Raw genomic sequence first — 27,109 nt, 5'->3', positions numbered from 1 at the left:
CACTGAGACCAGACAAGGCAGGCCAGTTAGAAAAGCAGGATCTACATGCAGGTATTATCATTTTTCATTAATTTATTTATTCACTTTACAATCTGATCACTGTCTCACTCCCTTCTCTTCTCCCAATCCCACGCTCCCCTCTTCCACCTTCCTCCCCTTCTCTTTTAAGACCACTCATCCTACTACAGGCTGTAGTAAGTAGAGTGTAATAGAGTGAGAAGTAACCACAGGCCAGGAGTGAGCAAGTGGTTTCCATCTCACCTCCTTTATCATAATATAGTTTTGTGTTTAGAAAAGGATGAGGCAAAATCATCCAGAAACAATGAGAAAGACTAATATTAAGGAATAGGTAACCATCCTGAGACCTGAGAAACCAGTCAGTATCTTTTGTTCTTTTCTCTGGCATCTCATTCCTCAATTAAAGAAGACAAAGTTAGGGAAACAGGCCTTTTGAAGTGCAGGTATTTTATAAAAGTTAGCTTACATGAGAAAACAAAAACATGGACTGAGACACTGAAGAACCACTGGAATGCTGTGTTATTTCTGCCCCTGAGAGGGTTGGAGTGGCTCTGGAAGCCTGGTATTCCCGGTTCTGTGTAGGGCTCCAACCCCTTATGGAGGAAATGGCTTCAGCTGTCCTTCAGGGTCAACACACTTTGGTGGAGCCAGAGCTGGGTTTCAGGGAAGAACTTGTTCTCTTAAAAACATATGTCCCTCTGCTTTATTACATTGGTTGAATCAGAGCAGACAGGAGTGTTCAGGAGGGGCTAAACTATCACACAGACTATATCTTTTCAGACAACTCCCACTAACTTTAAACTCTTAAATCTGTTCTGAGTCTGATAGATTTAATGCAAGACTCGTGCTTCCCAGCAAGGAGATCGTTAGAAAATTGCCCTATAAAAATAGAAGTATTTCCTTAACATCTTTTTCTGTATGAACGTACATGTCACGTACAGATAACACTCATCTCCCAGTATTCTGTAATTTTATCTTTCCAATTTTTAGTTCAGCTGCAGGTGGAGACTAGAGTAAAAGAGCAGGCTATAAATGGAAGAAGGATTCAAGGTAAACAAGGAGTCAGGGAGTAAAGAGGATGGCTCAGGAGTGGGAGCAGGGAGTGACTGCAGAGACACTGACCTCTAGCCCCATGTCTTCACACACACTCATTCCCCACCATCTAATATTCTACTTCTCACACATGCCTGAAATATTCAAGTATTTGATTTAGCTGGTTGTGACCCAGTATGTCACAAAATGTCTCAGGAGAGGGGCATCCCACCAAAGTGCACCAGGTCTGCTGAAGTCACCAACTTGTTTTGCCTGTTTCCTCATCTACCAAAGGAGGAAGCATCATTCATCTTCCTCCCTTCCTATCTCCTTAAAGGATATTGTGCATGTGTACTGCACATTCCAGGGCACATGTGTAAAGGTCAAGGTACAACTTCTGGTGTTAGACCTTGGCCTCCAGCTTATTTGAGGCAGGGTTTCTTTAATCTTCTTTGGGTACAGCCAGCTTGCTGTCCTGCCAGCTTCTGGAGCTTCTCTAGTCCCATGGTTCTTCTCACTGTAAGAGCACTGCAGTCACAGATGTCCACACTGGATTTTACATTGATTCTGATGACTCAAAGCCAGGGACTCATGGCTGCACAATGATACTTTTCCCTGGGCCACCACCTTAGCTTTTCTTCCTGCCTTCCTATCTGTGTCATGGAGACCTAGGAGTTGTGAAAGCAACAATGAAAAAAACCAAGCAAACTATGCTATAAGAAAGAACAAATAGAAGAAAATCCTGAATCTATGGCTTAGACAGATCCTTCTCATAAGGAGACTTCCAAGCCATCTTTCATGACATTAGGGAGCCACCAATATAGTGCAATTGTCACAATTAGATTTTCGTTTTAGATGACATCCTTCCTCCTGGTCTTCAAGTACAAACACATGGTGCAATCTGGATATAGTTGCCATATAATTATAATTATAGGATATTCTGACAAATTAGAATTTTATTAGAAGCTTTATTGTTTCCCAAAATTCTGAGTTGATCAGTCGTCTGTGACATTTTAAGATATTTATTTATATGTATATGTGTATGACTATGTGAATTTATGTGCACCATGTGTATGCAGGAGCACAAGAAGGTCAGGAATTTTTGTCAGTTCTCATGGAACTCATGTTACTAGTAGTTGTGACTGAGTCATGGCCCTCTACATTAATAGTGAGTATTTTTATTCACTGAACCATCAGCCCAGCTGATGGGCATTTCTATTTACTAAATGTCACTCATGACTCTGGTATGAATCCTTTGGGCTTTAGGGCTGGAAAGTGAGGGAAATCTGACCAAGACAAGGTCTAGTCATTTTCTGAGAAAGGGAAATGATAATATGGTTATGGTGGTGGCCAGAGAGGGTAGCTGAACTGAGTGGAAAGTATATGATTGTATTCAACTCCTGATGCAGTGATAAACATCCATGATTATTGCTCAACACAGTTGGCGGATGTCTCTAAAGGTGGTGGGGGAGGCAGTTTTCCATGGCATCTAATTGTTACTTTTAACCTCCTTATGCTCTGGATTGCTTTAGGAACTAAAGGTCTGGTCTTTTCATGGTTCTCCTCAGATTTTTGCAAGCTGCTAACTTTCTGAAAAAGTTGAGAAAATTGTGGTTGAAATAAGCACAAAAGAAGAAAAGAGTGATCATCCATTTTTAGATGTGTTTAGAGACTGCATGACTCAGAGCTGCTTCTTTTAAGAGCACTGAAAATGTGGTCTTTTTTGGTACTGAGATGCAAACACAGAAGACTTGTGGTCTATGTTAGTTTCAGTGAATGATGAAACCCTATTGAAATAGAATATAAGGGTATATACAAAGGCCCTCTCCTCTCTTAGCTTGGCTTTAGACAGCCCCTTCAGATCCTCTTGGCCTCACTTATTCACTATTCCACATATTCAAGTGTTCAACAAAGGCTGCTTTTCTAGACAAGAGCATTGGCAGAAAACATAATAAAGGTGTTTGGCTGACAGGGATTCAGGACAGATCAAATGTTTCTGTGGTGACCATTCTGAATTTTCAGACAGTATGACAGCAGTTCTTTCCTTACAAGCTTACATGCTTACAAGAGGTGTATTCTGGTTTCAAGTGGATCTGAAAACAAATCCAGTAGTATCCTAGAGGGGAGAAGAAGAATCTAATGCTTTGTCATCGGGAGGAATTAACTGAACATTTCAGTATTTACTAGTGTTTTAACAAGGCAGACTTTGTCTCAATTTATGCACAGTCATACCATGAGTCAGAGTGATTTCACTGATCTGCCCCACTCTTCGGGCTTTTTCATGCCACCATTGATAAGCGACTGAGACGGCGGTGTAGGAGGCATATCACGACAGTGAAAATGAATGTTCTTTTAAAGTGTAATTGAAAAATCCTGCAGGAAGACTGTCACTATGCCAATAAATCTCAGGACTTTATTCACAACTGTGGAGGATACTCCGCTTTTACTCAGTCTCCCCATGCTCACCTGAGTGACTAGAAAGCCACACCTCAGGCCACAAACACATTCAAAATTAATGGTAGTATCTGGACTGGGGCAGATGTCTGGTATCATCCCTTGAGAAGTCATAGAGAAATCTTGAGAAATCAGGGGTTCTGCATTATGTCCTGGATACCTAAAGAGGTCCCCTGGAGGAAGATATGCCCAAGTACTACTACTTGTACATACTACTGAAGTAGCCAAGGCTTCAGAAAATGAAAGCCTTGGTTTTAAAGCACACTGACTGACTCTATGGAGTTAATTGTTTATCTTGCCTTTCAATTTCCTTACTTATAAATTAGTGATAAAAAGCATTGAGAACAATTCATTTGATATAATTATCATAGAGAATGAGAAGAAATTATGTCTCCAAAAGGTTTACCAGGATACCTGATGCATAAAACTTGCGTGATAAATATCTGTTCCACTTCTCTTAATTAACAGTGAGCTGTAGGGTAGGAGTCAATGAATGGTCTATCACTGCTCTGAGGGAGAGTTAGTACTACTGGCTTTGTTAGAACACATGATAGAAACTTGCCCAGGGAAAAGTGGGATGTACCAAATATCAGCCTAAAAAGAAAGCATGATTGTAGTTAAGAACACAAATGATGTGTGCCTTTGGGCAAGCTATTTAACTGTTTCCCTGTGGGTAAAGTAGAACTAATGTTGTCCATACAGTGTATCATAGACATTTGATTTCATGATCTACTCATTTCCTTTCATCTCTGGGTCCTGTTCCCATTTCCTAACGAGGGCTCATGAAACTATGTTTATCCTACAGGACTATTTTTTCTTAATTGTTATAGAAGAAGGATGAAGATGGCGGATTCAGGAAGACCCAACCCAATCAGCTTGTTCTCCAGAGAGATGACTCGGTAAGACATCACCTATGAAGGCTTCACATAGCATTCAGGGGGCAACAAGAGCTTAGTAATTTTAAAATTCCAAATAAAGAGTGTTGTCTGGTGTCTGCTCTTGAATTCATAACATTTTTGCCTATAGTGCCTGTAGTTTGGATAGGTGATACCAGGCCAATAGGAAGTGCAGGAGAAATTTTCCTCAGCTTTTCAAACCAAGCAAAGGATGGCAGTTCTATCTTTCTATCATTTCATGCCAGGCACATTCCTGAATGAAGCATGTATTAAACAGCTTCTCTGAAAAAGCTTTACAACTCTACTGGAAATTTTCATATCATGGTCCCAGACTAGGTGGATTCAGACACAAGGCTGCTTAATTTTAATAATTATACCTGGAAAAGAGCACAAGATACCATTTTTTACCACACTTCTTCTCATGGGCTCCCTCTAAGGCCACAGATTCACCCTCAAAAATGACTGTCTGTTTATCCAGCCCTTAACAGACTTTGCTTATTAAATATAGCTAAATGTACTATGCAAGGTTGGATCTCCTTTCTTCTTTAAGCACTAGCTGGGATAAAGGTAGGGGCTTGGTTTTGGCTGAGGCTTAACAAATAATGAACACAGGAGGAAGCTGTTTCCTGTTGGATATCAATCTCATCTATCAGACAGCATGTTGAAGAGAGAACTATTACCCATCTATGTACTTATGAAATTATTATTTACCTTTGTCTCTTTCTGACATAGATCTAAAAGTCACTTAACTTGTTATTCTATTAGTTTTCATCCTGATTAAATTTTGTAAGATTTCTTCTTCATGGCAGAATCAATCTCTCTCTCTCTCTCTCTCTCTCTCTCTCTCTCTCTCTCTCTCTCTCCCTCCCTTCTTCACTCCTTCCCTCCCTCATTCTCTCCAGAGAGTTTCTGGGTTTGATGTTAGTCAGCTGTGTAATTAATTCACCCCAGAGGTCCTATGTACTTTTCCCATGTGCTGAAAGCTTTAGCAAGGTTTTTAGATAGCAAAAGGACTCAGGGTGAAATATAATTCTTCCAAACCATATGGAAGAGTGAGTCACAGCATGGCAAGGCCTACAAGCCCTTGTCCTTCACACCACACACACACACACACACACACACACACACACACACACACACACCCCACACACACACACACACCACACACACACACACACACACACACACACACACACACACACACACAATTTGTAACCAGCAAAGTATAATCCAGGTCTTCTTTCAAGAGGAGAAAGCAGTCAAAATCACAGCTGGGTATGCCAGAAAACAGATAATTAGACAAATTGGATTTAAGAGTTACATAAGGCCTCAACTGAGCCAGTGAATGAGAAGCTGAAAGAAATTATGTGATTGCTCACCCAGTCCCTGGGAAGAACAGAACTTGTGGATATTTGTATAGTGGGCAAATAAAAGGCAATTACTGGTGTTATAGCATGTAGCTGACATCTCAAATGGGTTAAGCTACAGAATGTCTGACAGTGGGTATACTGGGGAATAAGATGTTGTCCAGGCCTAAAAGAGAAAAATAGATGTGCTTGAAAGGAAGATCTGAAAAGATCCCTTTTAGAGTTGTATTTTGTAAAAGATAAAGGACAGTTTAAATTATCTATTATATAATTGTTTTACAGGCTTATAAAAGTTTTAAATAATTTTAAGTACGAAGGCAAATTATATATTAAAATTTTCCCTCTAGAAGTAGACTTTTCCACACAAGACAAGTATGTTCTAGAAAAAATAATGGAGCTTACAGTTTAAGATTTTTTTCACAAAGAATTCTCAAATCAATGACTAATTCTTTAAGATAACTGCAGCTCCTCCCACAGGACATAGAAAATAAAACTATATTACTACTTATCTTATTTGCAAATAATCTTGTTTGCAAATAATGCCTCAAGACAGTTGAATGAAAAGTAGATTCTCTTTCAACAATCTCCTGAGATAAATAGGACAAAAAATTGTCTAACATAGCACTATTTTCTTAAAGAGAAAAACAATTTGGATTAGTTGACAAAAATATCTACTAGTACCCAAGACAGTAATTCTTATAGCATTTGGGGGCCTGTCTCTTAGTGTGCAATTTAAATATATAGCCTTAACAATAAAAATTATTTCTTGTCTATTGATATTGCTTAACCATTAGGACCTCTATCAGCAATCGTGTACTTGGTTTGATAGAGTTTACAAAAGAAAAAGTTTTAGGGGTTAAGAACATTTGGTATGTGTGCGGGGGATTGATTGTGAATCCCTAGCGCCTACAAAATCAGGGTATGGCTACATGGCACCCCAGGATTGGGGTATGGAGATGGGCAAATACAAAGAGCTCTCTCTTTTTTTTTCCAGAAAGGCTAGCTGAAATGATCACAGACTATGCTCAAGGCAATAAACTCTAGAGCAATAGAGCAAGAGATCTGGCTTACTACTCTGGCCTCCAGATACACAGGCACAGGATATGAATCTGCACAGTCAACAAGTATGCAACATACAGAGACTTGGAACACTTCTAATCTGTGGAGCATGTGCTAAAACAGTTGCAAAATGAAGATTAGCAAAGAGTTTGTTTCTTCAAACTTATTCTAATCTAGTAAGAGGGACAGCAATATATTAGGAAAGTAAACACTGTATCATGTATTTGGTGACTGTATCTAAGTATTTACATTTATCCTAATGATAAAAAAATACTTTGAAGGAACTTTTTTTTGGCACAGGTAAGTTGGTGATTTCATTTGATATCCATTATTGCAATGAAGTCTTGTATGATACTATAGCATTCTGAATTGATGATCAAATAACTCCGTTATTTGTTATAAACAGTCATTGGAAAAATATTCCTAATTGTGAAACCCTTTCTAAAAATTACTTTAAAAATCCTGATTATAAATCAAGTGGAGTCAAAACTTCAATAATACAATGGCATATAGCTAAAACGCAGATTTTCAACCACTTTTAAATTCTTTCAACTGCTGCCCATCAGGTTCCACAAATACAAATACTGAGCTTCAAGAAGATGCTTCATCCTTCAATTATATGTGGAATAAACTTGGATAAATTTGCTAGGACTGCAGTGACTGAAACAACCCAAGAGGAACAAATTTGGCCAAGGGGCAAAGCACAAGGCTCTTGTTAGGCTACTGCTTCTTTTGTCACACATTCTAACAACTTTCAAAAATGTCCCAGGGGGCAGTGAGCTTAGAGATCTTGGGATTAAATGAGAAGTCTTTATCCTTAACTCATATCATAATATACCTGACTCAAAAATTGGCAGGTTTTTAGTGGAGAGTCACTGAAATAAGGTATTTAATATTCTTTCCAGACTAAGAACCATCAACTTTCCCTTCCAATGAAGTTTACACAGAGAACTGTCTTAAGTAGAGAACATTATTGGTCTTATGACTAACAAGCCTGTGACATTATCTCCTAATTCAGGATTTCTTAAGGCATAAAATGAGTAGGAGGATGGAAGAAATAAAGGTTTGGAGTAATAGTGTTAATAACTTTACATCTCAGCTCAGTTCATACGCTTTCTATCCTAGTTTCTACCATATTCATCATTCCAGAAACAGGTGGATACTACACACTATGTTAAGAGCAAAGAATTGTTAGGTTTGATCTTATAAAACCTTCCTCCTAAGTTGAATATTTACAGGCAAGTTTCTGGTTTATAAGACTACATTCAATATCATTCATCAGAGAGACTAGGAAGAAGAAAAACACAGGAAGAATGTAGAGACTTACTGTGTCCCGTTGCCTGTTATCTTTCCCAGATATTATTAGGAAGTAGTTCCATGTCAGTAGTAACAACAGCAGCAGGGGTATCATGTACAGCTCAAAGTTCCAGACAACAAGGAGAAAGAGCTGGAGGGGGAGAAAAGGGAGAGAAGGCAAGAGTCAGCTCTGAATTTCCTTGGCTAGATTATCAACCACACTCATCTCACACAGACCAAATGCTTTAGAACAGGAAAATGAAGCCCTATGGACTTATTAAGCATTTTGCTAAAAAGCACATCTGAGCCCCTGGAAAGTCACTGGCAAGATTTTTGCTTTGTGGTGGTCTTCTAGTCACTTGCCATGAGGGGGTGATTGAAGGTCAACCCCAACAGGCTGGAAAATAAACTGCTTGACTTTGCATTGAACTCCATTCTCATGCCTCATTTGGGGGTCTTCTGGTAGTTAAGACTCACTTTGAGCCTTACATTTGGTGCACTGGTCGAGAAGCAAGATCCTTCTGTGGTGTTGCAAGGAACAGTGGTGAGAGGAACAGCTTGAGCTTGATGTGAAATACTGCGGTTGTCTGTATCTGTGCTGTTTGTCTTGCTTTGGTTTGCTCTCAAGCATCTCTAAAACTTAGAGAGCCTCTGGTCTGGTCTGGTCTGGTCTGGTCTGGTCTGGAAGGAGTCAGGAGGACTCTGCTCCTTTTGGAATGTGTTGGACTTGATACCAGCATAAGCTGGCTGGTCACCTGATTACCTGGTTTCTGTGCCCCTGAGAGAGGCAAGCTGTCTGTGTGTTGATTGTCTTTCTTTTTGTTTTGGGGCTTCATTATCAGCAGGAGCCGATCAAGTGAGTCTTGCTCTATACCTGTGGCAGAGGTAAAACTGTCTCTCTGTGTTTGGACTTGGACTTCAACTGATACTACTTTTGGACATAGGACAAACTGAATCTACCCTGTTAAACATCTTAGTTAACCACTTGAGGGAAGTTAGGTAAAGAGGAAAAAACTTGTCAGTAGTAGTAAAGAAGGGCAGGCTAGTTACTCTCTGCTCCTCCCAATGGCCCACCTTCAGAGTAGGGTGACCCCACATAGGTACCCTTGATTTGCAGGTGATCAAAGACATAGAGGAAAGAGTGTTTAGGCCAGGATCCCTCAGTTACTCAGACCAAGTGCCCTATATAGTTACCTGGAAGGATCTAGTGGAGACACTCTACCCCCTTGGATAAAAATTTTTTTGTCTCCAGGACTCTTGAAGGTACTGGCCATGAAGGAAAAGAACCCTGGAGAGACCAACGAGTTTGTACAGAACATCCTCCAGGACCTTTCCACAGCAGATCTGCTGATGATGGATCTTCCACCCTCTTAACCCCCTACCATGGCCCCAGTTCCCACGACCCCTCCTCAGAGATCTCCTTTGAGCTCTCTTTATGACACCCTTCCTCTGGTTCCAGCAAGGGGGTAGCATGGGGAGGGACCCTCAGAACTGGGACCAGCCATGGGGACCCGGAGCAAGAGGGCCACTTCACCTAATACAACAGTGGCCCTACCGCTTCGAGCCCATGGGCCCGTAGATGAAGATGACAATCAGGTCATGCAACATTGGCTCTTTTCTTCAGACAACTTATACAACTGTAAGGCCCAACACCCCCTTTTCAGATAAGCCCAAGGGGCTGACTAATCTCAAGACTATTTTATTTACTCATCAGCCCACCTGGGATGATATCCAACCACTCATGAGAGTGCTCTTCATGACCAGACAGTGAGAGGATAATGCAGGAAGTCAGGCTGTCATCAACAGTGGATTTCTCCTGACTAGACCTGACTGGGACTTTAATATAGCAGGAGGTAAGGAGCATTTGAAGGTCTACGATCAGAATCCATTGGCAGGTATCAAGGGGGTTGCAGGATGAATCACCAATTTGACCAAGGTATGTGAGGTTAAGCAGGGACAAGACAAGTCACCCTTAGCCTTTCTAGAGTGGTTCACGGAGGCATTTTGCCAATATACACACTATGACCCCTGCAGCAAGGAGCACAAAGCTACTGTGACTATGGCTTTTATAGACTAGGCTAGTAGAGATATCAGGAAAAAGCTTCAGAAGCTAGAGGGACTAAAGGATAAGTTGTTGAGGGATTTAGTGAAGGTTGCTGAGAAAGTCTACCATAACAGGTAGATAGAGGAGAAGGAACAGAGAAAAAGAAAGGAAGAAGATAAAAGGGAGATACAAAAAGAAAGGTGACAGGAAAGGAATTTACTGTAGAATCTTGGCTACAGTAGTTAGGAAAAGCAGAGAAGAGAGACTCCAAATAAAGAGAGTCAGAAAACCACTAAAAAGGACCAGTGCACATATTGCAAGGAGAGGGGCCAGAGGGCCCAAGAGTGCCCTAACAAACAAACTGGGGGCAGGAAATCCTGGGTCTTGGGAAAAGCACTCCCAAATGGCAAAGTTGTTAGCTCTGGGGGATAAAAGCGACTAGGGAGGACATGGTTCAGACCCCCTCTCCAAGCCCAGGGTAGGTAACCTTAAAAGTGGAAGGGAAACCCACCAAATTCTTGGATGAATACTGGGGCCCAACACTCAGTCTTCCAAGCTGATGAGCCAGTCTCCAGCAAGAAAAATTTCCGTGGGTCCTAGAGGGTACTGGGACCAATATTCATGGAGTACCCGAAGAATTATGGACCTGGGCATTGGCCAGGTATCCCACTTATTCATGGTCATCCCTGACTGACCCTATCCTTGCTCAGGAGAGATTTAGTCTTCAAAATGGGGGCTCAGATCTACTTCCTTGCCAAAGGCCCTCAATTGAAGGGGGCTGCTGAAGAACCTGTCCAGGTCCTTACTATTACACTGGAAGACATACAAAATTTTTGAGACCAATACCCAAAAGACAGAGGATATTGTTTGATGGCTGGAAACGTTTCCTCTTGCTTGGGCTGAAATGCCTGGTTGAGGCCATGTGTATGCATATCTGCAGGCTATGTATGTGGAGCTTAAGACCCAGGCTGATCCCGTCTCATTGCGCCAGTACCTGATATTGGGGGAGGCACAAGAAGGAATTAAACCACACATTTCCTGGGTTCTCCAGCTTGGAGTATTGCTTAGTGCCATTCTGACAGGAATACACTGCTCCTGCCAGTTAAGAAGCCGAGCACTAACAATTATCACCCAGTCTAGGACTTAGGAGAGATAAACCATGTTGAGTGGCTGACTTCCACCTTATGTGCTTAACCCCTACACTCTGAGTTCTTTGCCACCTTCCAGAATTTGGTATACCATTTTAGACTCGAAATGTGCTTTCTTCTGCCTGACCTTGGCACCCCAAAGTCAAAAATGCTTTGCCTTTGAATGGGAAGACCCAGTGGATGGGACCCCTGGTCTACATGGGGTAGATTCTTCAGTGGTTGGGCTCAACCTGGCCACCTTGTGGCCCGATCCTGACCTGGAACTACCACAGCATGAGTGTCAAATACTGGCAGAAGCCCATGGGTGGAGGAAAGACCTCTCTGACTGGGCCCTGCTGAGAGCTGAAGCTACCTTGTCTATAGACAGGAGCAGTTTTCTACATGAAGGTCAGAGGTGAGTGGGTGCTGCCATGGTGGACAACACAAATGTCATCTGGGATGGCTGAACCTCTACCCCCACTCCCGGCACATCAGCACAGATGCCTTTGCCACATCCCACATTCATGGGGTTATATACCAAGAAAAAAGGCCCAGAAAATCATGGATCTCTTGGATGCCCTAATGAAGCCAGCAACTGTGAGTATTAATCATTGCCCAGGACATCAGAAGGGAAGAGACTTGGTGGCACAGGGCAATAATCAGGCAGATTGGGTGGTTCGAAAAGTGGCTGTGCAGGACACTATCACAGTTATGGGCCTGCAAGAGACACTCACTGGGAACAGGGATTATACTAAGGGATGGTCTCACTTAGAATATACAACAGAAGAAAAGGCCCAAATTGCTTAGAAGAGGAAGGACAATGGCACACTTGAGGGGAAAGCTATACTCCCCAGAGAGCAAACAAAAGACTCACTTTGCCAAATGCACAAATGAACTCATTTAGGGGATAAGAAGTTCATCCAAGCAGCTAAGGTATATGTAATAGACCTTGTGTTTTTAGCCAGAGATACAGTAGAAGAGTGTAAGGTATGACAGCAAGTAAATGCTTATGCAGCTAAGAGCAAACAGGACAAGAGACCCAGAAGAGAGTGGCCTAGGATTTATTGTGAAGTTGATTCTACAGAAGTTAAGCCAGGAAAATATGGTTACAAATATCTTCTTGTGTTTGTAGACACTTTCTCTGGATGGGTTTCCCCACCAAGCAGGAAACAGCTATCATGGTAGCCAAGAAGATATTAGAACAAACCTTCTTGAGGTTTGGGGTGCCCAAGGTAATTGGATCAGAAAACAGTATTGCTTTTGTTTCTATGGTAAGTCAGTGATTGGCAAAGATATTGGGGACTCATTGGAAGCTCCATTGGAAGTATGCATACTTCCTCCAGAGCTCAGGGAAGATAGAGAGAATGAACAGAACCCTAAAATAGACATTAATTAAATTGACCTTGGAGACTGGTGCTGGCTGTGTGGCGCTCCTTTCTCTGGCCCTGTTCTGAGGCCAGAACACCCACTACCATTTTAACCTGACCACTTTTGAGATTACGTTTGGTACCCCAACTCCCTTGGTGTCCACTGGGACCTCCCTAGTGGTATCCCAACTCACTGATAGGAACTTCTTCTTGAGGCTCTAAGCCTTTCAGTCAATACAACATGAGATTTGGCTCAAGCCGTCTGCCTTATATGGTCTAGAAATGCCAGAGACCCCTCACCATTTCCAGACTGGTGACTGGGTCTACATCTAGAGGCATTGGGCACAATCTCTGGAACCCCAGTGGAAAGGACCCTTCCTGATACTGTTAACCATTCCTACAGTACTTAAGGTGGACAGTATTGTAGCCCTGGTGCATGCATCCCATGTAAAACTTGCAGATGCCTCACTCCCTAGGGACTCCTGTTGCCCCCATGTGCTGGTCTGTCAAACCTGGACTGTGGTTTCTACTGGAACTGGAGATGACGTCGCCTCCCTGACTGCCTCCAAAGTCTGCCTGACTGACATCTGGTGGGCTGACCACACTTTTGACCTGTGTCAGCTGGCAGAAGGACTTGACTCTTGGAACATCCCCAGCCATGATGTCAGTGCTCGTGGAAGCAAACTGCCCATATGGGAGAAAGAGGGCTTGGAGCGGTTGGGGGTGGGTGGGATAGGATGTACATTCCCTGCACAGAGGTATCCTCTGTGGGAGACCCCCTCTTACACTTGCCCTGGAGATGGAAGAAACTGGGCAGAATTCACCAATGTGGGGGTTTACACCAGTTTTATTGTACCGCCTGAGGATGCGAGACCACAGGAAACACCTACTAGAAACCCTCCTCCTCTTGAAACCTGATCATGGTAAAAAAATTTTACACTACTGAGGTGCCCGACCAGGAGAACTGAACATATTGAGATACCTTCTGTGCAAATGTTAACTATAACCCAATAATCAGATTCACTCAGAAAGGCAAAGAACCAACGAGATGGCTAAAGAGAAAAACGGGGACTCAGGTTGTACAAACTATAATATGATGGCCAAGATGAGAGAAGGGCTAGCCAAATGGAAGAAAAAGAACTGTCAGGGCTGGTTCGAAACTTGGTTTGACTTGTCCCCTTGGCTAATCACCCTCATCCACCTTGTTAATACTCCTAATTGTTCTGCTATTGTTGACCTTTAGACCCTGCATATTGAACAAGTTTATAGCCTTCATAAAAGAGAAAATAGGTTCAGTACAGCTGTTGTTCCTGTGCCAACAATATGAGACCCTGAGGAAAGGACCTAAAAATATGAGTTAGTCACCAGAGACCCCTGAGTGTAGCTTGAAGATTGGAGCTTGTACAAGAAAAAGGGGGAATGAAGGACCCTCATTATTACAGAAGTGTAAGAGCTATTAAGAGGCTTGGCCTGATAGAAAGTAGGCAGATTGTGGAGTTCCTATGAAGGACCCTAAGGGCTTTCACCAGCTTTACACCCACCACCTCAGTTCAAGATTAAGCCAAGTATTAGCTTCCCAACTCTAATCAAGGCTAGGCCAAGTTCTATTCTCCACCCACAGTTCTTGGGAGGAGCAGAGACACTCTTGAAAAACTGCGGAATGTACTCACTGATAGTGACCTGATCCTCTGTTCCCAGAAAGAGTTTGAATGCATGTCATAAGCTTGCTAGACGATAAATTCAAAGGTCAATATGCTTAGCTGATAAGTTTAAACTGTAACCTTGGTGGTTAATCTGTACCCCTAAAAAGTATAGAAACTGCTTGCTATAGCCATTCATGGTCGCCTTCTAGTCACTCACCATGAGGGACTGATTGAAGGTTGACCTCAATGTGCTAGAAAATAAACCTCTTGCATTTGCATCGTGAAAAAAAAGATTTTTGCTTTGCTTAATTTCTGTGAAAGCAAACTTGATATTATTCTGTCAAAGGCAATTTTATTTTTCTTCCTCCATTGAAATTATTGTTAGATTAGACAAAATAAAGTTTTTTCCTTTCTTTTCTTTTTTTTTCTTTTTTTCTTTTTTTTTGGAAGCTACACTGTGTTATCACAATAGCTTGCTCTATCTGTCTTAATCACAAAGAATGAATTGCCATTTTAATATCAGGGATATTCTTTTCACAAATTTCACTTGAATAATACAACAGAACAAGTATAATGGGCAGATGAAAATACCATGCCTATACCACAGAACCCCAAAGATTTCACATTATGAAAAGGCTCTGCTTCCATCAAGTGTTAAAAGAAGTTGGCTTATCATTCTGTATTACACAGCAAATCAAACATTTGCAAAGGAACATGAAGAGCAGTTTTGGCAAAGAAAAATTTAACATGCCTATTTGTATTAGTTTTTAACACCACCTATTTGAGAAAAACTATTTTTAATTGTAAGACAAATGTCAGAGAAAGAACTTGGGGGTGACAGACAGAGCCATTCTATGCACAGCTACATTGTAAAACAACAGGATTTGAGACATAACTATAACTCAGCCACCTCCTCACCAGATTTAGATTGTTTACAGACCATCTAGACCCTTTGTGCCTGTGGCTCTGGCTATCAGACTAAGGTCATCTTACATCAGGTTGGATGGAGAACAGGATTCCTACCTAACTATAATGCTATGTGTAATTTTTCTATAACTTCTGTGTCATGTTTTTAGTGTCTTTCTCCATAAAATGGGAACAATAAAGCATCACTTTAGAATTGTGAGAATGGTGTAATTAATATAGTGATTGGAATGTGGGCAAATACACATGCTTATCTTTACTGTGGCCAAGCAACTGATGCTCAGAAAATTAACTATTTTTGGCTGGAAATCAGAACATCATCTGCCTACTAAATGCAGGTGGGCAGTAGCATAAATGGGAATTTCAGTCAACTGGTCAGGGTAACACACACAGCTTGTATTTTATTGATCAAGAATTAGGGGAAGTCATATGACAATATTGTCAGGAACAGTGCTACCTGAGGCCTTCCTAATCAATATCTGTTCAGGTCCTATTGAAATGTCAGAGAGGAATACCCACCTGTGAGCCACACAACTCAGGCTCCACATGTTAAGAGGTGACTTTGCCTCCGTTTTCATATCTAAAAGAAGATCTATACATATAATCACCTCTAACATCCCTGTTCTAAGATCTAGATGACCTCAGTGACTGAGTAAAGGAAAACAGTGGCTTCTGGAAACAGAAGGTCCTTTGCACACATGAACTCACAGTGATTGCAACATCATGCCCAAAACCTGTATAAGCACAGGGTAGACCAAATCTCATCTAGGAATAGAGAGTGGGGCATGAGATCTCACCCCTGACTGTGGGCTATGGGCAATTGTTAGGAGCTGGGAGAGGGAGAGAGAGAGAGAGAGAGAGAGAGAGAGAGAGAGAGAGAGAGAGAGAGAGAGAGAGAGAGAGAGCTTTCTCAAAGAGTGTAGCACTGGATGGGTCAGCCACACTCCAGTGGAAGAGCTCACATTGGGAAGCATCAATTAGTCTTGGAGGTTTTGGGCCTTTTTAGTATACGAAGTTTGGTGAGTAACTGGCAGATCTGGGATTGGAGGAGAGAAGAGAAATACAATGAAAATGCTGGAAGACATTCTTAGAAAGCTATCAAAAATTGTACAATATTTTGAGAATTGTGTATTTTACTACATCTCTGTTACACATAGCTCAAATGGATACCAAGAAGCATAAATAAACACGAAGTAACTTGAGAAATACATTTTGGTGATTGTTACATGGCAACAATAGATTTGAATTCTAGAATGAGAACCATTCCAAACACTTCAATGCATAAAACAGGAGATGGTTTTTATTTCTAACAGAAATGTAGAAAGATTTCTGGGAAAAAATCCAATCTTCCTATTGGATTTTTGAAATTTATAAATGTGTACAAAGATCATATGACTTATAATGGAGATTTAGGACTTTAAAAAACAGATTTATTTTTATATGCATACATTGTACTGTGCATCAGGGATCCCATTACAGTTATGAGCAACATGTGTTTGCTGGGAATTGGACTCAGGGTCTCTTAACCCCTGAGCCACCTCTCCAGCTTCAATGCTTAGGATTACTAAATGTACTTTTGTAAAGATAATTTTTCAGGAAATAAAAATGATAAATTAGATAGGCAACAAGCACATATAAAGGGGAAATTACTTTTGATTGGAGCCAATATAAATTCTTCATAGATTTATTTTCTTTTGTTTGATGTTTTATATTTGGAGTTTAAAAGATGAAGTGGGGCAAAGTAAGTGTTCAATGCCTAAACATTTACTCCCAATTAGAGTAAACAGATCCAAGATCAGTCCCAAATTATTTAGCAATTTAATTACTTATACTAAAAGTACTGTAGAACCACTTTGAGAAATTAGCTGTCTTGAGGAAAATACACCCACAGTTATAAACTGGCATGTTTATAACTCATACCCTTTTCAAAGGGCAATTGCTACCTTAAGCTGGTTCTGCCCTTGTGATGGTTTATGAAGGCTCGGCTCAGGGAGTGGTCCTGTTGGAGTAGGTGTGTCATTGTGGATGTGGGCTTTAGGAAGTTAGTATTCTGCTAACAGCCTTCAGATGAAGATGTTGAACTCTCAGCTCCTTTGGTATCATGACTGCCTGGATGCTGCCATGTTCCCAACTTTATGATAATGAACTGAACCTCTGAACCTGTAAGCCAGCCCCAATTAAATGTTGTCCTTTATGAGACTTGCATTGGTCATGGCGTTTGTTCACAGCAATAAAATCCTAACTAAGAGAGCCCTTATGGCTGGGATTCAGATTATTCTGTTGCTAAATATGCTCTACTGGGATAGTGTCAAACTGATGAGGAGACATTCTGTTTTGTGACATCTGATCATTGACAATACAGTGACTGTATTGCGTCAAGCTTCTTTCAACACCATGGTAATCTTCCAAAATCACTAGTTGCATTAACTGTTTGTAATAAGATGTACTTTGTGCATATTTTTTTATTTGTAAACATCTTTCTCTTCTCATATGTAAACGAACTCATCTTTCTTGAAATACAGCACACAAAATCAACATAACACTTTTTATATACTTAAATGGTCTAATGTGTTCCATGTATATGGTCACAAAAGCAATGTTCATAGTAAAGCACAGAAAATAAAAAACAAGAAAGAAATTATATTCAATTGAGGGATGCTTACAATGGAAGAATTCTTCTTTCTTACTGTCTGTGTATTAGGATGCTACTCCTTGTGAAAATGAGCAAGCACCTCCATGTTTTAAAGAAAGCCTCTTTATTTTTTTTTAGATGCTGTCTCTTTTTTCTTTCTTTTATTGGATTTTTTAAATTTACATTTCAAATGTTATCCCCTTCCCCAGGTTACCATCCATAAAGCCCCTATACCATCTTCCCTCCCCCTACTTCAATGAACATGTTCCCTCGTACAACCACCCACCCCTTCCTGCCTCCCCACCCTGACATTCCCCTACAGTGGGGGGGTCTGGCCTTGGAAGGACAAAGAGCTTCTTTTGCAATTGGTGCCCAACAAGGCCATCCTCTGCTACATATGCAGCTGGAGCCATGGTGCTTTCCATGTGTACTCTTTGGGTGGTGGTTTAGTCCCTGGGAACTCTGGTTGGTTGGTATCATTGTTCTTATGGGGTTACAAACCCCTTCAGCTCCTTCAATCTTTTCTCTAAATCTCCAATATGGACTACATTCTCAGTTCAATGGTTGGCTGCTAACATTTGACTCTATATTTGTCATGCTCCGGCTGTCAGGACACAGCTATATCAGGCTCCTGTCAGCATGTACTTTTTGGCATCAGCAATATTGTCTGGGTTTGGTGGCTGTATGTATATGGGCTGGATCCCCAGGTGGGACAGGCTCTGAATGGCTGTTCATTCAGTCTCTGCTCCAAACTTTGTCTCCATGTTTCCTTTTATGTATATTTTTGTTCCTCCTTTTAAGAAGAACTGAAGCATCCCCACTCTGGTCATCCATCTTCTTGAGCTTCATGTGGTCTGAGGATTGTATCTTGGGTAATCCCAGATTTTGGGCTAATATCCACTTATCAGTGAGTGCATACCATGTGTGTTTTTTGTGATTGGATTACCTTACTCAGGGTGATATTTCCTAGTTCCATCCATTTGCCTATGAATTTCATGAAGTCATTGTTTTTGATAGCTGAGTAGTACTCCATTGTATAAATATACCACATTTTCTGTATCCATTCCTCTGTTGAGGGACATCTGGGTTCTTTCCAGATTCTGGCTATTATAAATAAGGTTGCATGAATATAGTGGAGTATGCTTACTTATTATTTTGGGTATATGCCCATGAGTGGTATAGCTGGGTCCTCAGGTAGTACTATTTCCAAATTTTGGAGAAACTAGCAGATTGATTTCCAAAGTGGTTGCCCAGCTTCCAATCAACCAACAATGGAAGAGTATTAACCTTTTTCCACATCATCACCAACATCTGTTGTCACCTGAGTTTTTTATATTAGCCATCCAGACTGTTGTGAGGTGTAATCTCAGAGTTATTCTAATTTGCATTTACCTGATGACTAAGGAAGTTGAACATGTCTTTAGTTACTTCTCAGCCATTCTATATTCCTCAGAATACTTTGTTTAGCTCTGTACCCTATTTACAATTGACTCTCTGGAGTCTAACTTCCTGAGCTCTTTGTATATATGGGATATTAGCCCTCTACTAGATGTAGGATTGGTAAAGATCTTTTCCCAATCTATTGCTTGCCATTTTGTGCTAATGACAGTGTCCTTTGCCTTGCAGATGCTTTGCAGTTTTATCAGGTGCCATTTGTCAATTCTTGATCTTACAGCATAAGCGATTGGTGTTCTGTTCAGAAAATTTTCCCCAGTGCTCATGTGTTTGAGGCTTTTCCCCACTTTTACTTCTATTAGTTTATGTATGGAGATCCTTGACATACTTGGACTTGAACTTTGTACAGGGTGATAAGAAAGGATCAATTTGCATTCTTGTACATACTGACCTCCAGTAGAACCAGCATCATTTGTTGAAAATGCTATTTTTCCACTGGATCAGTTTAGCTCCTTTGTCAAAGATCAAGTGACAGGAGATAGGTGTATGGGTTCATTTCTGAGTCTTCTATTCTATTCCATTGATCTACCTTCCTGTCTCTGTACCAATACCATACAGTTTTTATCACTATTGCTCTGTAATACAGCTTGAGGTCAGGGATTGTGATTCCCCTAGAAGTTCTTTTATTGTTGAGGATAGTTTTTGCTATTCTGGGTTTTTGTTATTCCAAATGAATTTTCAAATTGCTCTTTCTAACTTTATGAAGAATTGAGCTGAAATTACGATGGGGATTGCATTGACTCTGTAGTTTGCTTTTGCTAAGATGGCCATTTTTACAATATTAATTCAGCCAATCCATGAGCACGGGACACACACCTCATGATGAAACACACCACAGTGACAAAGACAGATACTACCTCAGTGTAAAAGGCTGGAAAACAATTTCCAAGCAAATGGTCCCAAGAAACAAGTTGGATTCTAATATCTAAATTCTCAGTTAAGTAAAATTGACTTGCAACCAAAATTTATCAAAAAGATAAGGACACTTCATCCTCATCAAAGAAAAAAATCTAAAAGATGAACTTTCAATTCTGAATACCTGTGCTTCAAATGCAAGAGCATCCACATTCACAAGAGAAACTTTACTAAAGCTCAAAGCACACATTGCACCTTACACAATAATAGTGGGAGACTTCAAAACCCCCCTTTCATCAATGGACAGATCACAGAAACAGAAACTAAACAGATACACAGTAAAACTAACAGAAGTTATGAACAAAATGGATTTAACAGATATACTATAGAACATTTCATCTTAAAATCAAAGAATATACCTTCTTCTCAGCACCTCATGGTACCTTCTCCAAAATTGACCATATAATGGGTCACAAAATAGGCCTCAACAGATATAAGAAGATTGAAATAATCCCATGCCCTGTGTGAGTTCCAGTCCTGCCTTCCTTTAGTGATGAACAGCAATGTGAATGTGTAAGCTGAATAAACCCTTTCTTTTCCAACTTGCTTCTTGGTCATGATGTTTGTGAAGGAATAGAAATCCTGACTAAGACAATATATGTGAATGTTTCTGAGTGTGTTTATGTGTGTGTATTTATGTGTACATGCATGTATGTATGTGTGAGCGTATGTGTGCATACATGCATGTGCACCTGTGTGAGTGTGTGTGAGTATGTGTGTGTGTGTGTGTGTGTGTGTGTGTGTGTGTGAGAGAGAGAGAGAGAGAGAGAGAGAGAGAGAGAGAGAGAGAGGGGGAGAGAACATGAATATGTGGAGATTAGAGTACAACTTGGAGGAATTTGTTCTCTTAGAGCCTGAGGATTCTGAGGATGGATCTTGGGACATCAGGTTTGGCAGCAAGCTCTTTTACCTGATGAGCCATCTTACTAGCCTACAACTCCTAACAATTTTTAACAACTTACTGCTTCTCTTATAAAGAGACCTTGGTATTAACTAACAATTGTATGAATATTAACTTATGTCTGTAAGTTAACTGTATTATATTATACTATATTATATACTATACTATATTGCTACATATAGTATATGAGATACTATAATATATACACTGTATATATAGTATAGTATATTATAACTATAATGCGTTTTCATTTGTAAAATCAAGTATCATTTATCTAAACCATGGTTTCCAGATTATTACAATATCACCATCACAAAATACAGATCCCCAGTTTCTACTTGGGTCATATTTTAGAAGCATTCTAAATATTAATCATAAATATTCAGAATGGCTTTATTATTTTCAATTTACTTAAAGAAAAACAAAGTAATTTCTCCTAACAGGTACTCTGTATGATGTTATGTGGAATGAACTTTAGGAGAGATGCCATGAATTGTAGTTTGCAAAGATTATTTACACAAGAGGAATCTAAGGCTCAAGCCTTTGAGGTCTGACAAAAGGCACCTGCTACTGTGTGGCAGAGCCAAGCACTGTGACACCCCATCCAGCACTTTCCCACAAAGCCCTACAGACTTTGGGGAAGAGCAAGACTGAGATTTTGAAGATGTCAGTCATTCAATGTGGACTCTGTACAGTGTTTCTCCACCCTCCTTTGTTCTGGGATAACCACTTTTTTGCATCAGCATGAAGACAGTGGCAGTTCTTAGGTGTTATGGAAGAAGGTTTGGTAAGGCAAACAGGTCAAAAACTAATGGTGGAAACGAGGCTCATGAGCCACAGTCTATCCTCCCCTTCTTTCCCACTCTCCTACAGAACTGAATAATCAAAAGCTGGCTATTCACAATGTTTCTATTAAATAGGATTTTGCCTGTCCAAAATATTTAGAGAGGGTTAGCACGCTGGCAGCAATGACAAGGACTGGAAACTGAATAAGCCAATTACATTTCAGAGACAGAAAAAAGGCTCCCTTTTCCACATGAAGATTAAACAACAAACAAAAAACCCTCTCCTTTACTGAAACGCCAGTTGAAGACAGGGCAAAGCAAACATCTCCTTATATTAAACAAGGCAAATTTTATTAAGTCAAGTGAATGATTTAGAATATTAAGATTTTTACAGCAGCACCATTTCTACAAAGGGTCTGATATACCTGATTTTTATTTCTTTGAGCTAAGGAGTCCCAGACAGGACTGAGCCATTCATACCATGTTATCAATTGATGCCTGCATTGACATGCATGATCATTCAGTGACACACAAGACAATACCCCTGGGGTAGCCCACTTCAAAAAAATCATTATAGCTACAATATTGAATATCCTATTCTTTTGCAAACAACAGTATATTTTAAAAAGAAATCTCATCCAAAATGATTAACACTTCCTACTGTTCAGGAAGAGAGCTCGCCCTTTCAGACAAACAGCTGTGGATCATTAGCTTTCCCATGATGATGAGATGTCTTTGATGAGTATTTTTTCTTTCTAATTAAGAGATGAGATTCTCTATTTGACTATCTCTTCAGAAAGAAGTAGGGGAAATCATTCTCCCTATATGGAATGGCTGTCTCCAACAAAACAATTATTTCAGGTCCTTTCTAGAAAATCCTTTCCCTCTAATTTCAATTCACTTTCCTTTCTAATGTAACATATATTGACACTAGGTTTTTACACTATCAGTCCACCTCCACCCGATCTCCATCTTCTAATGTTTCCCTCACTACTCAAAAGTACAGATGGGAAAAATGTAAAACTTGCAAAATGGCTATATGCTTATAAGAATTAACCCAGACAACTTTCTGTTTTAATGGACAACTTTTTGTATAATAATATTCCCTCATGTGAGAGGAACCTCAGAAAAGATAAATATTGGAAAGTGCTTTTTGAAGCAATGATCAAAAAACAAATAACTTCAATGTTCTTACACATATATTTAAGTCTATTTGTAAAACTGATGATAATGAACTTAAAACAAACAAAGAAAACCAAACTATTTCATCTCTACCAGCAAAACTGGACTTAAATGTGAAAACTTACAGATTTCTAAAACACTTTGCTTTTCGCTTTGAAATAAGTTTCATCAGATTTGTTAAGGGGTAAAATTCCTGCTTTAGAAGGTTGATGACCTTCGGGTTTCTCCTGCACCGAGAGCTGAACCACTCCAATAACTCTCTGTACCCAAATTCCATAGGGGAGAGAGCTGGACTCTCAGAAGTGTGGACAACCTGAGAGCTCAAGGGAGACCACCACTTCTGTTCACATTGCTGGGCCAAGAGGAACTCGCCTAGTGCCCTCTTGGCACAGGAAGCTAGGAGTAGTCAGGGGCAGGATTCTTCCAGTTTCTGCCTGCTATCAGAACTGAAGGCCGCTCTCCAGGAGCTCTAAGACACATGAAAGCAGAGGTAAGACTAAGTCTTCTGCACCTAACAACACACCTGCATGCCTCATGACACACAGCCCAGGAGCAGTCTGGGACACGACCCGGTTTCTGCCTGCACCTAGAGCTGAACCAGTGCCAAATATCTTTGTACACAAATCCCATGCTGGAGAGAGCTATCAGAAGTGCAGACATTCCTCAGAGGTCAGGGGAGACCTCCATTTCTGCCCACATTCCTGGTGGAAGGGGAAACTGCCTGGTGCCCTTTGGGCACAGGAAACTAGGTGCAGTCAGGGGCAGGACCCTTGAGGTTTCTGCCTGTGCCCACAGATGAGCTGGTCCCACAGCTCTCTGTACCCAGATCAGATTGTAAGAAAACAGGTCTGCAGGAGTGCTGACACATGGGCTTACAGAAGGGTCAAGCCACTGTCAGAGTCAGCAAGACCAGCTAAAACCAGCGACAACCTGATGGGGAGTAGCAAGCACAGAAACCTAAGCAACAGACACCAAGACTACTTGGCATCATCAGAGCCCAGTTCTTCCACCAGAGCAAATAGTGGATATCCAACCACACTGGAAAAGAAAGATTTGGATTTAAAGATCAAGTCTCAAAATGATGATAGAGGACATTAAGAAGTCAAAATACCACTGTTTGAGGATGATATGATAGTATATTTAAGTGATCCCAAAAGTTCCACCAGAGAATTACTAAACTTGATAAACACCTTCAGCAAAGTGACTGGGTATAAAATTAACTCAAATAAATCAGTAGCCTTCCTCTACACGAAAGAGAAACAAGCCGAGAAAGAAATTAGGGAAACGACACCCTTCATAATAGTTCCAAATAATATAAAGTACCTCAGTATGACTTTAACCAAGCAAGTGAAAGATCTGTGTGATAAGAACTTCAAGCCTCTGAAGAAAGAAATTTAAGAAGACCTCAGAAGATGGAAAGATCTCCCATGCTCATGGATTGGCAGGATTAATATAGTAAAAATGGCCATTTTACCAAAAGAGATCTACAGATTCAATGCAATCCCCATCAAAATACCAATCCAATTCTTCAAAGAGTTAGACAGAACAGTTTGCGAATTCATCTGGAATAACAAAAAAACCAGGATAGCTAAAACTATCCTCAACAATAAAAGGACTTCTGGGGGAATCACTATCCCTGAATTCAAGCAGTATTACAGAGCAATAGTGATTAAAAACTGCATGGTAATGGTACAGAGACAGACAGATAGACCAATGGAATAGAATTGAAGACCCAGAAATGAACCCACACACCTATGGGCACTTGATTTTTGATAAAGGAGCCAAAACCATCCAATGGAAAAAAGATAGCATTTTCAGCAAATGGTGCTGGTTCACCTGGAGGTCAGCATGTAGAAGAATGCAGATCGATCCATGCTTATCACCCTGTACAAAGCTTAAGTCCAAGTGGATCAAGGACCTCCACATCCAACCAGACACACTCAAACTAATAGAAGAAAAAGTAGGGAAGCATCTCAAACACATGGGCACTGGAGAAAACTTCCTGAACAAAACAGCAATGGCTTATGGTCTAAGATCAAGAATCGACAAATGGGATCTCATAAAACTGCAAAGCTTCTGTAAGGCAAAGGACACTGTTGTTAGGACAAAATGGCAACCAACAGATTGGGAAAAGATCTTTGCCAATCCTTTGTATATCCAAAATATACAAAGAACTCAAGAAGTTAGACCGCAGGGAGACAAATAACCCTATTAAAAAATGGGGTTCAGCCCCAGTGAACTAGACTATGGGGGGAGGGCGGCAAAGGGGGGGAGGGTTGGGAGGGGAACACCCATAAGGAAGGGGAGGGGGGAGGGGGATGTTTGCCCGGAAACCAGGAAAGGGAATAACTCTTGAAATGTATATAAGAAATACTCAAGTTAATAAAAAAAAAAATAAAAAAAATGGGGTTCAGAACTAAACAAACAATTCACAGCTGAGGAATGCCAAATGGCTGAGAAACACCTAAAGAAATGTTCAACATCTTTAGTCATAAGGGAAATGCAAATCAAAACAACCCTGAGATTTCACCTCACGCCAGTGAGAATGGCTAAGATCAAAAACTCAGGTGACAGCAAATGCTGGTGAGGATGCAGAGAAAGAGGAACACTCCTCCATTGTTGGTGGGGTTGCAGACTGGTACAACCATTCTGGAAATCAGTCTGGAGGTTCCTCAGAAAATTGGACATTGAACTGCCTGATGATCCAGCTATACCTCTCTTGGGCATATACCAAAAAGATGCCCCAACATATAAAAAAGACACGTGCTCCACTATGTTCATCGCAGCCTTATTTATAATAGCCAGAAGCTGGAAAGAACCCAGATGCCCTTCAACAGAGGAATGGATATAGAAAATGTGGTACATCTACACAATGGAATATTACTCAGCTATCAAAAACAATGACTTTATGAAATTCGTAGGCAAATGGTTGGAACTGGAAAATATCATCCTGAGTGAGCTAACCCAATCACAGAAAGACATACATGGTATGCACTCATTGATAAGTGGATATTAGCCCAAATGCTTGAATTACCCTAGATGCCTAGAACAAATGAAACTCAAGACGGATGATCAAAATGTGAATGCTTCACTCCTTCTTTAAAAGGGGAACAAGAATACCCTTGGCAGGGAAGAGAGAGGCAAAGATTAAAACAGAGACTGGAGGAACACCCATTCAGAGCCTGCCCCACATGTGGCCCAAACATATACAGCCACCCAATTGGACAAGATGGATGAAGCAAAGAAGTGAAGACCGACAGGAGCCGGATGTAGATCGCTCCTGAGAGACACAGCCAGAATACAGCAAATACAGTGGCGAATGCCAGCAGCAAACCACTGAACTGAGAATAGGACCCCCGTTGAAGGAATCAGAGAAAGAACTGGAAGAGCTTGAAGGGGCTCGAGACCCCATATTTACAACAATGCCAAGCAACCAGAGCTTCCAGGGACTAAGCCAATACCTAAAGACTATACATGGACTGACCCTGGACTCTGACCTCATAGGTAGCAATGAATATCCTAGTAAGAGCACCAGTGGAAGGGGAAGCCCTGGGTCCTGCTAAGACTGAACCCCCAGTGAACTAGTCTGTTGGGGGGAGGGCGGCAATGGGGGGAGGGTGAGGAGGGGAACACCCATAAGGAAGGGGAGGAGGGAGGGGGATGATTGACCGGAAACCGGGAAAGGGAATAACACTCGAAATGTATATAAGAAATACTCAAGTTAATAAAAAAAAAAGAAAAGAAATGGGGTTCAGAGCTAAACAAAGAATTCATAGCTGAGGAATGCTGAATGGCTGAGAAACACCCAAAGAAATGTTCAACATCTTTAGTCATAAGGGAAATGCAAATCAAAACAACCCTTGAGATTTCACCTCACGCCAGTGAGAATGGCTAAGATCAAAAACTCAGGTGACAGCAGATGCTGGCGAGGATGTGGAGAAAGAGGAACACTCCTCCATTGTTGGTGGGATTGCAGACTGGTACAACCATTCTGGAAATCAGTCTGGAGGTT

At 40.8% G+C, this 27,109-nt stretch overlaps 1 protein-coding gene across 16 annotated transcripts in view; it reads right to left on the bottom strand.

Moving 5' to 3' along the window:
* Positions 1–27,109, bottom strand: part of Mctp1 (multiple C2 and transmembrane domain containing 1) — a 694,629-nt gene that overhangs the window by 133,728 nt on the left and 533,792 nt on the right. For 12 of the 16 annotated variants that reach the window (XM_039102152.2, XM_039102154.2, XM_039102153.2 and 9 more), the window contains one exon: positions 8,154–8,273. The exons of the other annotated variants lie outside the window; for them this stretch is intronic. In XM_039102152.2, the coding sequence (XP_038958080.1) occupies positions 8,154–8,273 (120 nt within the window). The remainder of the gene's footprint in view (positions 1–8,153; positions 8,274–27,109) is intronic. 16 annotated transcript variants of the gene reach the window in all.

Source organism: Rattus norvegicus, chromosome 2 (assembly GCF_036323735.1).
Source record: "Rattus norvegicus strain BN/NHsdMcwi chromosome 2, GRCr8, whole genome shotgun sequence".
In the NCBI taxonomy this organism is placed as follows: Eukaryota; Metazoa; Chordata; class Mammalia; order Rodentia; family Muridae; genus Rattus; species Rattus norvegicus.
The sequence above is the reverse complement of the archived record's forward strand: the minus strand, read 5'-3'. Positions and strand labels throughout refer to the sequence as shown.